This window comes from Xenopus tropicalis, chromosome 7, assembly GCF_000004195.4.
Source record: "Xenopus tropicalis strain Nigerian chromosome 7, UCB_Xtro_10.0, whole genome shotgun sequence".
NCBI lineage: Eukaryota > Metazoa > Chordata > Amphibia > Anura > Pipidae > Xenopus > Xenopus tropicalis.
Window position 1 is genome coordinate 38,600,258 of NC_030683.2, and position 14,795 is coordinate 38,615,052.

The 14,795-nt window shown below is 41.6% G+C and overlaps 1 protein-coding gene across 2 annotated transcripts in view; it reads left to right on the forward strand.

Annotated features, from left to right (window-relative positions):
* herc4 (HECT and RLD domain containing E3 ubiquitin protein ligase 4) overlaps positions 1–1,775 on the forward strand; it is a 38,503-nt gene extending 36,728 nt beyond the window's left edge. For both annotated transcript variants that reach the window (XM_031904674.1, NM_001128650.1), the window contains 1 exon segment: positions 1,253–1,775. In XM_031904674.1, coding sequence (XP_031760534.1) covers positions 1,253–1,461 — 209 coding nt within the window. In that variant the 3' untranslated portion in view covers positions 1,462–1,775.
* Positions 1,776–14,795: the final 13,020 nt, after the last annotated feature.

The following is a 14,795-nucleotide window of genomic DNA, read 5'->3' on the forward strand; positions in this document are numbered from 1 at the left end:
CCTGTTGTTTGTTGCTCTAGACTGGTGATTTTTATTAATTTATGGAGAACTTCTAGGTACTGTTACACATGGCCAGTTTCGCCTATACAGATGTTTCAGGGTAAAGCCCTGGTGATGGTACTAGGAAGTGGTCCATGTAGCTGCCAGTTCTGCTAAAGGAAGCCACGTGCCATTACACTTCTCGTACTGAATATCTGCCCTCAGATTTCTGCCTAAACGGACATGGCAGGTCTGAATACACAATGCTTTTAGTTACTGAACTCTGTCTATCTTGGTTTCCCTAATATCCTTAAGGCAGTGCTGTTCAACTGACTGACCCCCCTCTGTGTGGCCCCTAACTGTCTGGCTGCTTTGATGACTTACCCTTGTGTAAGCTTTAAATGGTATCAGTACTGAGATTAACTGCCCCCCTGCATGGTTCTCACCTCAGATTCAGGCTGTATTGTTTAAACATGTAATCCCCTGTGTTGTTCACACCTTTAATCCCTGCATTGTTCACCCCCTGCAGTGTTCACACCCAAGGCTCAGGCTGTAATCACCCTCATTGTTCCCCTGTTCACACCTCAGACAGAATGTAGGAGCAGTAGAAACCCACAAATAATCCCTGCACTTTACAAAAAGAACATATACTGAGGTGGTACTGCAATTAAAATTTTTTTTAATATATAGTTATTGTGTAGACTGTAGGAGCAGTGCCAGCATTGTGTCACTGTATGCTGCCTGTGTGTGCCATACAGCATAGGGCAAGCAGAGTATGGCACACACAGGCATGGTAGGGCAGGCAGAGTATGGCACACACAGGCAGGGTAGGGCAGGCAGAGTATGGCATACACAGGCAGGGTAGGGCAGGCAGAGTATGGTACACACTGGCAGGGTAGGGCAGGTAGAGTATGGCACACACAGGCCAAGTATGGCACACACAGTCAAAGTATGGCACATGCAGGCATCGTAGGGATGGCAGAGTATGGCACACACAGGCAGGGTAGGGCAGGCAGAGTATGGCAGTTTTTTTTCTGTACTACAACCATTAATATGGGTGTGGTTTCAAGTGGGTGCAGTTTCAAAAAGGGGAGTGGTCAAAACTGTCTTCCATTATCGGCCCTCCACCACGTAGGTCGGAAAAATTCCGGCCCTTGGTACCACAGAAGTTTGACAGCACTGCCTTAAGGTATGAGTGCAGTGTGTGGAACAAGTGGTTCTCTCTCTTCATATTATCAGTGACTTTTGATGACATTCTTTGTTTCCTTCACAGTATTCCTTACTGGCAGCGATCGGATTCCTATTCTCGGTATGAAAAGTTTAAAGCTTGTCATTCAGCCAACAGGAGGAGGAGAACAGTTCCTACCAGTCGCTCACACCTGCTTCAACCTCTTGGATCTCCCCAAATACAGCAAGAAAGAAACTCTGCGATCCAAACTGATTCAAGCTATAGATCACTATGAAGGCTTTAGCCTCGTCTGAAGAACTGCTGTGTGTATAATTTCAGCAATGTGAATTAGAGTTTCTGAACAAGGAAACCATAAGGATTCAATTTTTACGTACAGTCACGTGGATAAGCAGCTTTGCGACCAATAAGCACTGCACAGGCTTTAAAGCCATATGTGGCATGGGACTTGTGTTGTCGTGGTGTCTCGCCATCTTTACATAAATTAAAATACAGTTTTATTTTCAGTTCATGTATTTGTGATCACTGGTTAACATGTTTTATTTTACAGTTGACACAAAATGTAATCTCCACCTGGCAGATTGAAATAAAGATGTGTTTTACGTTATTATATAGGGCTTAATACTTTTGCTACATACTATACCTGGAGAGCGATTCAGCGGTCCTTAAACAGTAACAATGCAGACCTTCAAAACTGTCTACTGGAGCTCTCCATTTTGGATCTTGTTAGGCCATCTTTTGAGTGTCAGTGCCACTGCACATGCTCAGTATGCTCTGGGGAATAAGCTAGGTTATGGGGTCGCTGGAAATAATCAAGGAGAGAATCAGGTTTGTCTGTCAAAGGAGCTGATGCTACAGGGCTGGATATCAAATGTAATTGCTGGTTTCTGAGCTGCCATGTAATATGAATATTAATTCATTACTATTCAGCCTTGTATTGTGACTTTTGTATTGTTTATGAACTGTATATTGTGAGTTGGCCCCTAAGCTCACTTACCTGATGTTCTGTGAATTGGCAAAAAAGTAGATGGGAAATTGCTGTGGGTTTCTATGAAGGCTTGTGCTAGAACTGAAACTCAAAACATAATGTGTATAATTCCTACTTCTTTGTTACCCTTTAGTAGTCAGGGGCACTGCTGCCATGAGGTGAGTTGTAGTGATGTGCGGGACGGTGCGACCTCTGAAATAAATTTTCAGGTCGTGAGCATGTTTGGGTCCAGCTCCACGGCTTGCCCTCCCCGCTCATGACCTAACACTGCCAGCTTCCCAGTACCCAGTCTTCAATTTTTAGGCACGCGCCCCCTTTGTGACATCAGCGGTGGGCGGGTCAGGACTGGGTCTATAAATAGAAGGCACTAGCTGGCTTAAAATTAATGTTTTTTTTTAAAAAAAAACTTAATTGGAGCTCCCTATAAGATCCTCTCTGGTCCCTGTCTGTTCAGAAAAGGTGTGGGTGCGTCCTAACAGTCCCTGCCAAAAGCACAGCAGGAGGGGGATAGCAAATTGCAGCCCTGCTTTCACACAAAGACAAGCTTCAGTTCCCTATCAGGTCCATCTAGCTGCTGATTGGTTCCTATCCTACAGTGCTGAGTGCTGCCAGCTCCCCTGCACAAACTAGTAGGGTATCTGAGGAAAATTTTAATAGATCATTTAAAAACACTAATTTGTAAAGCACATACATTCAGTATATAAGAAAATATAATGCACTGGCACACTTTTGATTTTCACACAATATGTCTTCTATAAACACTAGGGCTCTTAATTTTAATGCCCCCAATAACTTATAGAAGGTCCCCCCCTTGACTCACCCTGGCACAAAAATTAAGCAGCATCGACTAGGCTGCCTCAGCGTGGCACTGCATGCCAAGATGCCCCTGTTAGTAGTTATCTCATTGTAGGGAGAGGCTTCTGCATTCAGGAGGTAGAAATAAGCAGCTTCTTTCAAACATAGATGTCATATAGTTTTGAAACCCCTAATGGGGTCCTGTTGGGGATCTGCCCACTTTGGTTGAAACTTAGGTAAAGTGACACATTCTGAATTTTTGTTGCAAATCTATATATGTTGCAATTTGTCTATAATTATGAGAGTGACTGATGCATCACTATGGGATATGCATCCACTGCCACTGGCACATACTTGCAGCCCTCTGTCTCCACTCATAGTTACTGCTTATTATTATTATTATTTGTGCTTCCCAGTTGTTGCTCTGTGCTTTGTTTTTATGCAGAGAATTTTGGGTAAATATTTGGGCAAATGAATACCCTCTGTGTAGTGTCCATAAGTAGCTTAATGATTAATATCAGTCAGTTTGAGATGTGCCCCATAGGTGGTGCATGGGACAAGGTCATGTCAGACTGTTGCACAATGTGTTGGTAAATACGAGCAAGATACTAGGATCTGTGGAGTTCCCTATCTATATCAATGCATTTAAAGAGACATTGTCATCTTAATAGTTAGTACAATTAGAAATTTGTCCTTCTGTTTTGCCACTGTCCAGTCTAAAATTTTGTCTGGTTGTCTACATTATTGATCCCAGCAACCAGAAAGTATATGTTACTCAAGTGAATTCATGCCAGGATCAGACTTGAGACCTTACCTAATGTGCCCAGGGCTGTCCTATGGCTGCAGACAGATGGCATAAATACAGCACTTCATTTATACAAGTACTAACATGGATACAATATATATACAGCCTATCTAATTGGGAAAGCAACACATGATATTTCTCTGGGGCTGGAACAGTAAGGTTAGGGTTAGGATATAGGGTAAAAGCATGTTTGCTGTCCTAGATATTTTTGGAACTATAGCAGAATTAATTAAACTAATAGTTTCGTATTCCTGTAACCTTGTTATGATCTAAGTGGGGCCCTGACCAAAGGTTGGGTCTCTAACAGGAGTTTGAACTGAAAAGTCCCACAGCCCCTGACCTAGAGGTACCTGCTTATCACTAGGAGAAGCCAGAGCCACCCACTTCCATTGCTTGCCATATATCCAACATGCTTCTGGGGCACTACACAAAAGGAAGCAAGAGTTCACCTGAACTTTAAATACAGGTACAGCAGATTTTGGAAGGCCGTGTGACAGTTCTCATTCAGTTCTTGCCAAATGTCCCCAGTGCCACAGAACCAGCTCCCTTCCCAAGCCAATGTACTAAGTATGACTATCTCACTGCACAAAAAGAGCAGTGTAAGGTATTTATAGAAGCAAAGGTAACTGTCAGAAGTGAATTTGGCTACCCTTGTTCTGTAATAATCTGTCATTTAAACTAAAACTATACTGATTCCTCTGTGGTCACATGGAAAGCTGAAGGGTTTAAAATAAAAGCATTTCTCAGGTGCCCTCTCATTGATATAAAGTGAGCTGACCTATGGCACTTCAGCTTGTGTTGGAGGGTGCTGGGACTTATAATTGTATAATTGATAGGTAAATATGTTTTGAGGTACCTAAACTACATGCAATATTAGCTTCTCTGGGAGACACTAGAGGAACCAGGGCAATTGTTTATGCTGGAACGTTCTAGAAACATCTGTCCATCAGAATCACTGGCAAAGAGAGTCTGCATGTACATTAACTTAAAATATAAGCCTGTAGTTATCAGGGCTGTGGAGTTGGTACATAAATCCTTTGACTCCTTAGTTTATGGCTCTAGCGACTCCAGGTAGCCAAAATTGCTTCCAACTCCAGAAATCCAACTCCACAGCCCTGCATAGTATTCAATGCATTGGATCCAATTTACTGCACTGTATTAACTTTTTAAAGAGCTTTTCTAGAGTCTCAAACACTTGCTCCTAAATGGGGTGCATGCACAGATTAGTGACAAGCTGCAAGTTTCCTGCTGGGCGGCACTATGATGTTCTGTAGCAAGCGCATTATCAGCCAGAACAAAAAGAGCACTATATATTGCAATGCAAAAACCACATTTTCCCATGAGCTGCCTTTCTATCTGGCATTTGGCCCATCTACGGATATGGCCAACTTACACTAACATCCAGCCAATACAAGGGCAACAGTGTCCTGTTTAAGCCCAAAATAAAAAAAAAATGAACACAAGCCTCTGAATAGTATTTTGCTTGATACAGAAAAGAAGTAATAAAGCAGACTTCCAGTCAGGCTGCAGGTGATAAAATCAAATACAGATTCATATCTGACTAAGAAAATCAGCTTTAGTTTATTAAAGCAGCCATATTTTTCCTGTTGGTCCTGTGTGTGTAAATACAAATGACCTTTTGGAAATGAAGCCCTGCTATCGGATCACAGAGGCGCACAGCTGGTAACCATGGATATTCTTGTACTCCCCGAAACTGGTGCTAAATAAGATATTTTACAGTACTTAGTGCAGCAAATCCTTGTTATTCCAGGACTTCATTTGCTTTATTTTATTTATAACTATGCATGTACGGGATCCGTTATATAGAATGCTTGGGACCAGGGGTTTTCCAGATAAGGCTGATGCCACACGAGGCGTAGGGCTGATATTTTCGGCAAGTGGAAAAACGCTTGGTGAAAATTCAGCCCTACACCTGCTACTTGTGCCTGCACCCAGATGAATGGGATACGCTCGGGTGCAGGCACATGTAGCCGATATAAGAAGAAGGATGCATATAATTAAAAAAACTATTAAAAAAGACCAAAAAAGTTGCGCTGAATAGGCTATACCAAAAGTTATTTTAAAGGAGACACATTGTGTGAAAAACAAAAATGTGCCAGTGCATTAAATTTTTAATTTTTTTTTATCAATCAATATCTTTATTGAACAACTAGATAGTCAAAAACAACATTTGTATAAATTATGTGTTGGTACTAATAAAGGTCCAAAACCTGAGAGTCCTGTGGGGGATGGGAGCTGTGGAGACTTTACGGGGGGAGGGGTTGTTATCGAAGGGGGATCTCCTGAGGGGAAGGAGTACCAAGGCAGTCGGTCCAATGACGCCAGATTTGCATAAAGGTGAGTATTTTCCCTCTTTTGTCCACTATAGTCCGTTCTAAAGCTGCAGTTACGTCCATGGCCTTTTTCCATTCATGTGATTTTGGGGGTATCCGGTCCTTCCAATGTAAGGTGAGTATTATCCTGGTGTGGAACATGGCTTTCAAAATAAACATTTTGGTATGGCTGTCAAGGTTTTCATTTAAGTCCACTGTTATTAGGCAGTTTGTAGCAGTACCCGTGCCCCAGCCCGGAATTGCAGCTGTAAGCCACCCTGTAATATCGTCCCAATATTGTTTTAGGCTCGAGCAGCTCCATAGAGTGTGCACTAGTGTAGCAGCCTCAGAGCCACATCTCGGGCATAGAGGTGAGGTCAATACTTTCATAGCATACAGTCTTTGTACAGTATCATATGCTCTTTGAATCGGATACAATTGCAACAAGCTATGCCTATATGCAAATGAAACCAGCTTTGGGGTGGTAAGTATCCATTCCCACTGGACATCAAGGAGAGCACCCACCTCGCCCTCCCAGGCATCATGTGCTCTTAGTTCTGGATCTACACTCACCTAAAGGTTTATTAGGAACACCTGTTCAATTTCTCATTAATGCAATTATCTAATCAACCAATCACATGGCAGTTCCTTTAATGCATTTAGGGGTGTGGTCTTGGTCAAGACAATCTCCTGAACTCCAAACTGAATGTCAGAATGGGAAAGAAAGGTGATTTAAGCAAGTTTGAGCGTGGCATGGTTGTTGGTGCCAGATGGGCCGGTCTGAGTATTTCACAATCTGCTCAGTTACTGGGATTTTCACACACAACCATTTCTAGGGTTTACAAAAAATGGTGTGAAAAGGGAAAAACATCCAGTATGCGGCAGTCCTGTGGGCGAAAGTGCCTTGTTAATGCTAGAGGTCAGAGAAGGGTATTAGTATGGTGTTCCTAATAATCCTTTAGGTGCGTGTATATGCTGAGGTTTCTACAATTGTTTGTACAAGCTCGAGATCTTGCCCTTATGGGCTGGTATTAGTAGAGTGTCTATTATTGGAGAATTGGCTACTGTGATGTTGGAACGAGCAGATTGAGAGGTGAGGGCCCTTGATAGTTTATAGTGTGTTAACCATTGCGTGGGAGGGAGCTGCCTGCTGTCACATAGTTGTTGCAGGGGTATGACTTGGTTATTAGCCCAGACATCTCCAATCGAGGTGAGATTGAGCGTGCACCAAATTCTAGGAGGGTTATGTGATACCAGTTGAGGGAAGTCTAAATTGTGCCAGAGAGGAGTCTGAGGTAGGTATTGCTCCAGTTTAATTAATTTATGCCCAGCCAGGAGTATCAGTAAGGGTGAGGCATTCCTTGGCAATTTTTTGGTCAGTAGGGAGGGCCAGGGGGATCCCTGTTTGCCAGATACCAAAGCCCACAGTTGGTGCAGTGGGGGGGAGATGTCTGAATGGACCATAGGGGAGATAGCCACATAGTAGATATACATATCTGGGAGTGCCAATCCACCCCCATCTCTAGGTTTCATAAGAGTGGTTAAGCTTGGTCGGGGTCTGGAGGTGCCCCAGATAAATTTACTAATCAATGAATTCAGTTGGGTAATCACCTTTTTGGGGATGTGCACAGGGGAATGCCATAGCGCATACAGAACCTTTGGTCATTATATTCTTTTAAAGGAGACATACCATATAAACATTAAAAATGTACTAGTGAATAATACTAGTGAATTTTTAAAGATAATGATCATTTTTAGCTCAGGGTGACACCAGCACCATATATTACTCATTATTGCCCACAAGATTAAAGAGTTTTTGTTATATTATAATATGTCTCCTTTAAAGGGTAATGGCAGGCAAGGAGATTTGTCACCCATTGAAACACATGGCAATACCATAACATTGGTGTTAGTGCAAATGACAGGCGGAAAAACATACAAATCCGTAACTAACCTACAGTGCATCATTTTTAAATCCACGGAAAGACCTTTCATCTGACATCAGCCTTAAGGTGGCCAATACTGCCTTAAGGTGGCCCCCAGATAGAGTTGATAGCTTATTGGCTCGTGTATGCGGGCCCTGACGACCAGTATGAATCAGGCAGGTCTTAAAATCCAGTTGGACAAGGATCACATTGGCACATTGATTTGATTGCAAGATGGGCATCCATAGGCCCTGGTGCATGATCTGATTTGGCTCTGTGCGTGGGGGAACTAATTAGGGCCAGATGTTTGTACCAATAAAAGGGTTAAGGTAAAGAGCCATGCCAACTTTACCCTTTTATTGGTACAAACTGTGTGTGGTTCAGATACTCAAATATAGTTTATATAAATAGGGCAATATATAAAATATAGGGCAATAAGGTGCATATCTAAGGATAAAAGACAAGTTCTGTAGAACACATCGATCTAAAAGTGGCCATACATGCTACGGGTGGGCGATATCGGGCTAATTTGATCTTTTTGCCCTGGGGCCAAATGATCGAATTAGAACGGTGGGTGTAGGCACCTGTCGGTTCGGGGACCACATCAACGAGCCAACGAAAAATCAAACCTGCCCGATCAAGATCTGCCCAATTTCAGGCCAGATGTTGGTCGGGCAGGCCCATTGTTAATGCCCATATACGGGCAGATAAGCTGCCAAATCGGTCTAAGGGACCGATATCTGCAGCTAGAATTGGCCCGTGTATGGCCACCTTTAGTCAATACCCAGGGAGATTAACACGGTCAATGCCTTTTATGGATTCCACTGAACTACAGAATAAAAACCTCTTTTATTTAAAATAGAACAAGAAATAATATATCTGTAGGTGCTGGAGGAACAGATGCTAAATACTAAATGTAAACAAATAGTTTCTAATTATATTGTTCCTGGTCTTTTAGATAAATTGCTCATTCCAGGGGAAGAGAACAGAGCTAGGAAAGAGGAGAATGAGGAAGGTTAGCTGGGGGATTGGTGGGGTATTACTGTCTGCATACGTCTGTTGGCAGTGCCTGATGGTACAGCAGCCTTATGCATTCATCCTGACTTGTATGGGGTTTTTTTCTAGTTGCCCTTTAATCCAGCATATTATTGTGTACCATGTATTATGCTGTAATAGTACACTAGTAATGGTGCTTTTCTCTACAGTTCAAAAATATAAATATGAGGAGTATTATTTCCTACAAAGCGCCTGACAGCAGCCAGCTCAGTGCTGCTAAACAGATGGGAGGCTGGGGTATAAAAGCACCTATTGTTTAGGGGATCATGGAGGATTCATAAAGCAAATAATCACCTCCTACAATTACTATGTGGCTTTTATGGTTTAAAAAAAGAACACAATTACAGTAATGTAATTATCACTGGACAAATAGTCACCATTTCTAGTGAAAGGAAAAAGACACTTTGTTCATTTTTACTTTAAACACAGCCCACGGGCACAGGACTCATACAGCCATAACCAGAGCTATGGAAAGATGTCCCTGAGACTCTCTGAATCATTTACATTTACTGGCAATACTTAATTAACAAAGCAAAATAAAGCAACAATATTTCAATTTTCAAGCAAAGTCTTTATTGGTGGAATCAAAAAGGCCTTTAGATCTCATTGCAGTGATTCAGTTTCGGTTTTAAAAGTGGGTCACCGCTCACTGCCGAAGCTCTGCTCTGCCTAGGGCTCCCCCTTTATGGGAAAAATCCTTCTCAACTCTGTTACCTTTTATTCCCTGTTAATTACAATGGTACCTACCATCAACCAAGCCAGTAAACTTCTGGTCAAATGGAGCTGGGAGAGGAAGCAGGTGTCACTTTGGAAAAAATAGCACCAACCAAGTTGTTTGCATGAAGACTAAATGCATGACCCAGAGGAGGGACCCATACACAGGCAGATAAGCAGCCAAAAGGGTCTAAAGGAGCTTAAATCTGTCTGTATGGGCACCTTTTGTCCTTTAACATGTTTCATTGGTACTTATTCAGGATCAGACTGGCCCGGCAGGGCACTGGGAAAAAACCCGGTGGGTCCCACCAACTCATAACTGATCCAACTAAGGCCCTTCACCCTCAGCCCCTAAGAACATGATTCAGCATTAGTGCATTTGGGGGGTGGAGGAGGGGCCCTGCATTGAGGAGTCTGTGACTAGGGTGGGGGGGCCCCAGAGGTGGCAGCCCCGCTGGGCCCGGGCACCCCAGTCCAACACTGAGCTGATTGGAGTCCTGATTTTATTTTTGTCCATATATCTTTTTTCCTTTCTGCAAATGGGGTTGGAGCTTTGCGACCACTAAAACACTGTGTGTGACCAAAGCACTGAGCACTGAGGAAATGAATTTAATTTAATCACAGGTTGCAACCAGGGAGAGGGGCCCAGAAATATTTTGCAGGGGGCCTGGGAATTCAAGCTACACCTCTGGCTGCAGCCACAATACTTCCAATTATTCTCCTCAAACAGCACAAGGGCCCACGTTTAAACATCTGAAAGATATTATCATAGGCTTTCCCTGCCAGGCAGCAAGTAATTTATTTTGTTTTTTTTACATCTCCCTGAGACACAGCTTGGACACACACTGGTGTGTGACACTGGTTCTGCTTCAGTGTCAGTAAAATATACTAATTCTAATATTACTAGAGCACAGTGGTGGCCTATCTGGTAGTCACCCATGGGGATAAAGGGCCCATTGTTGGTGAAGATGGGGCAGGGAAATAACAAATGGGAGCAGGGCCCCATTACCAATTTATGCCCCCTTAAAAAGCACATGCCTACAGGTGTAAATGTAGTAGTAGCTCTCTAGATGTGGTTGACAAGCAGTTAAAAATAAGTACGGCTGGAACTAGGGGTAGGGCGAAGAGGAACGTGCCTTGGGCACAATGGTGCTTCAGGCCCCCCCCCCTCACTTGTCACCTCACGGGAATGGTGGTGGGCAATCAGCAAAGGGGGTCTGCCTTGGTCACTGAAGGCCAGTAAGCCGCTATAATATACTTGGTCAGAAACATCCATAGAAATGTACTCTTACAGTATCTTTTACCTTCTGGGCTTTAGGGCGACAGCACTTCATTATCTTCTTGGCTTTTGTCCAGCAAATCGGTTTCATCTCTTTGAAAGATCAGACGTTTGAGCCTCCAGCATTGGAAATTGTGCAATTTATTTACTATCAGTCATGTAATCAGCAGGTGATGCCCAATCTACTGTGTTTTTATGTTATTTGAATATACTCTGTTTCTATGCTCACTATCTATTCCATAAATCAAGTGAAAAAAACTATTATTTAGCACAATGATAGGCACTCTGTGGCCCTCTAAATGTCGCCACTCCCAGGTATAAATCAAGGTGAAAAATAAGCTGTAAATTGATTAATTGATTATGCCCTCTTGATTTGCCACCAAATAATACAGTGCTAATAAATTACTGAACAGGCACCTGCACTCCGAAGTAGCGAAATCTGTGTATAGATAAATGAATTTAAATCTGAACCATTGATTTCAAAAGGAGTTATGAACTTTATTTATTTATTTACTAACACGGAGAAAAGGTTATCCGAGCTGAATAGAATCTTGTTTCTAATGCACTATTTATTCTTTGGTTTTGGGTCTATGTGGTAACTATGATGTTATTTTAAATATATGAATTAAAGTTATATTTTATGCTAAAAGCACCAAAACATTTTTGGTAATTTGTTTTGACTCAGGGGGTAAACACCAGGTACTTGGTAAACTGGATCTATAGCCAGTATCTGAGTTCCTTTTTGTAATGGTCTTACTTCATAATATCAATACCAAATAAAGAAAGGCCTTATTAACATTAGAACATTACCTTACTCTTTATGAAATAGCTTTATGTTAGCAGTAACTACAAGCCTGGGAACATTGAATAGAAAGAGCAGCGGAATGTTGTTTGTGAGTAGTAATGGCACAAACCATGTGTGCACGGGGGTGTTCCAGAGATGAACAGAAACATCCACACAGCTTAGGGGTCACTATAGTACAAATCATTAATGAGCTACCAAAATGCTTTGTTTGGGAAATGATTGAATGTGCTCCAATGTCAATACAATACAAAATGACACATTTCTTACGCAAATGTTTCCTAAATTCAGACCATACACAGTGATACCAAGTGATACTCCAACTTGAATGCGTTTATGTAAGATTTATATTTATGGGTAAATGTATTACCATCATTAGCCCCCAGGCTTCTCTTTGACATGCACAGTTAATTATATATACATTAAATATATATATTTCTAGAAATTCCCAGTCATGTTCTTCCACTCCCACCTCAGCAAACCCATTGTGTATGAACTGTACATTTCACATGGCGGTTATTATCCTGCTAAAACAGAAAAAGAGCCTTTCGAAACTATTGCCAAAATCCAGAAAGTATGGAATTGTCCAATTCTAAATCCCCTGTAGTTTTGCCACTCATTAAAGTTCTTTGCAATTTAAGTCATAGATATAATGACGAGGAGTATTAGTTTTCTCCCACAAAGCGTTTGATGGCGGCCAGCTCAGTGCCACCAAACAGATGGGAGGCTGGAGTATAAAAGGCACCTATTGTTTAGGGAATCATGTAGGATTCATAAAGCAAATAATCACCTCCTACAATTACCATGTGTGTGCTTTATGGAAAGAACACAATTACGGTAATGTAATTATCACTGGATAAATAGTCACCATTTGTTATGATTGATGAAATTCTAGCAAAAGGATAGGAAAAGGACATGTTATTATTGCTACTTTAAACACAGCCCAGGGGCACAGGGCTTATACAGCCATAACCAGTGCTATGGGAAGATGTCTCTGTGACTTTGAGTCATAAAGCTCTAATAATACAGAAGCCAAAGGGCAGTCTTTGAAGCGTCTATTGACATAACTTAAGGAACAAAGCAAAATAAAGTAACACTCTATGAATTCTTAAGCGAAGTCTTCATTGGTAGAATTGAAAAGGTCTTTAGATTTCATGACAGTTATCCTGTTTTGGGGTTAAAAGTGGGTCACCGATTACTGCTGAAGCTCTCCTCTGTCTAGGGTTCACTTTTATGGAAAAAAGCTTTCTCATCTTAGTTACATTTCTTACTTATTACATTGGCATAAAGTATAATGTTTACCAGTCAGGCCAGTAAATAGGTCAAATGGCAGCCCTACCAAAGGCAGTGACATTAGCTGGTGAGGATATGTGTGTCACTTTCTCAAAAATAATCAACCCAGTTGTTTGTATGCAGACTAAATGAGTGGATCAGAGGTGCCTAATGCATTACAGTCAGTTAATGGCCATATACAGGCATTGCTTAGTCTGTCCTGCCTCCTGTTCCAAATTCAGCGCAGTGCGCCTGTTGATGCAAGGGAACCTGAAGCTAATGCCACCTCTGATGTTCCAAAAAGAAGCCTGCATCAGTACGTACAGTGAACATTTTGACAGTGAGCCTTGAAAGCTATGCCAACCAGACTTAGAAACCAGCCAGATGCGGTGCTGTCCAATTCGTGTCACAGTGAAAGCTGTTCAACTGCAGTGCCGAGATCCTTAGTTTAATCCTGACCATCTGCAAGGAGTTTGTTTGCTTTCCCTGTGCCTGAGTGGGGGTACTCTAGTCTCCTAACATACTGAGATACTCTTTATGAAATGATAGGGACCTTTGTCAGCTTCACTGGTACAGGACTGAACAACATATAATCTCTGTAAACTTTTATTTACTTTAGGGACAAAATTTTTGCCATGGCCTCAAAACAGCAGAATAATTCACCTGGAGTACATAACATTAGTACATTTAACCTAGGGATATTAATTGTGGCTGTCCAAATGTTGTTTGACTGCACCTATTGGTACCCCATAACACTGCTGTTTTCCATTTGCATCTGGAGGCCTTATCTAACCCATAAGGTAATGCCACAGGTGGCTGATTCTTATTGACAAGAAGTCCTCTGCACTCACCCATTATCAATATATATAGGCCATTAAGACATGGATTGTTTGACCATATATTGCAATATATACAAGCTGGCCAACTACGTCATAGTCATCCCCGGTCTGGCCAGTCCTACACTCACTTTCATCTGATTCATTAAGAATTCTACTGCTTCAATATACATTTAACAAAGGGACTAAATTTTACCTGCAACTTGTTTGCTTTTAAGATTAAAACCCCCAAATGGTGGCCCTATTGGCTCCACTGGGATCACCTGACTGTAGATGGGAAAGGTGGGAGCTACAACATGGAGCTGGCCACTGCTCCTGTATAAACTATAGAATATATATTGTGCTCAACCACTAAATCTTAAACCATGTCCATCCCAAGAGTCAGCTGACTGCAGGCCTCTGCCCATTCATGTGTCTGCACTCACAGGGACTGTGTCAGTCCAGACAGACGGAGCGGATTTTGGCATGGAAACACATATAGAGTATGTATTTTTATGCCAAAACAAGAAATCATGCAACTATCTGATAAAAATGTTCATTACAGTACAAAGGATCAGATTTTGTTGTACCAAACAGTCTCCTGCTGCTGCATGTCAAGATCCCACAGGAATAATTCATTATCATGTAGCATTTAGAGATACTTCAATTATATGAAAAAAGAGGGACCCTTTACTGTTCCTTTAAGGATACTTTTACTATTATGGCATGTTTACAATAGTATATATATATATATATATATATATATATATATATATATATATATATATATATATATATATATATATATTCTAAAGCAGATAAAAGGATAAAATAAAGATACAGTAC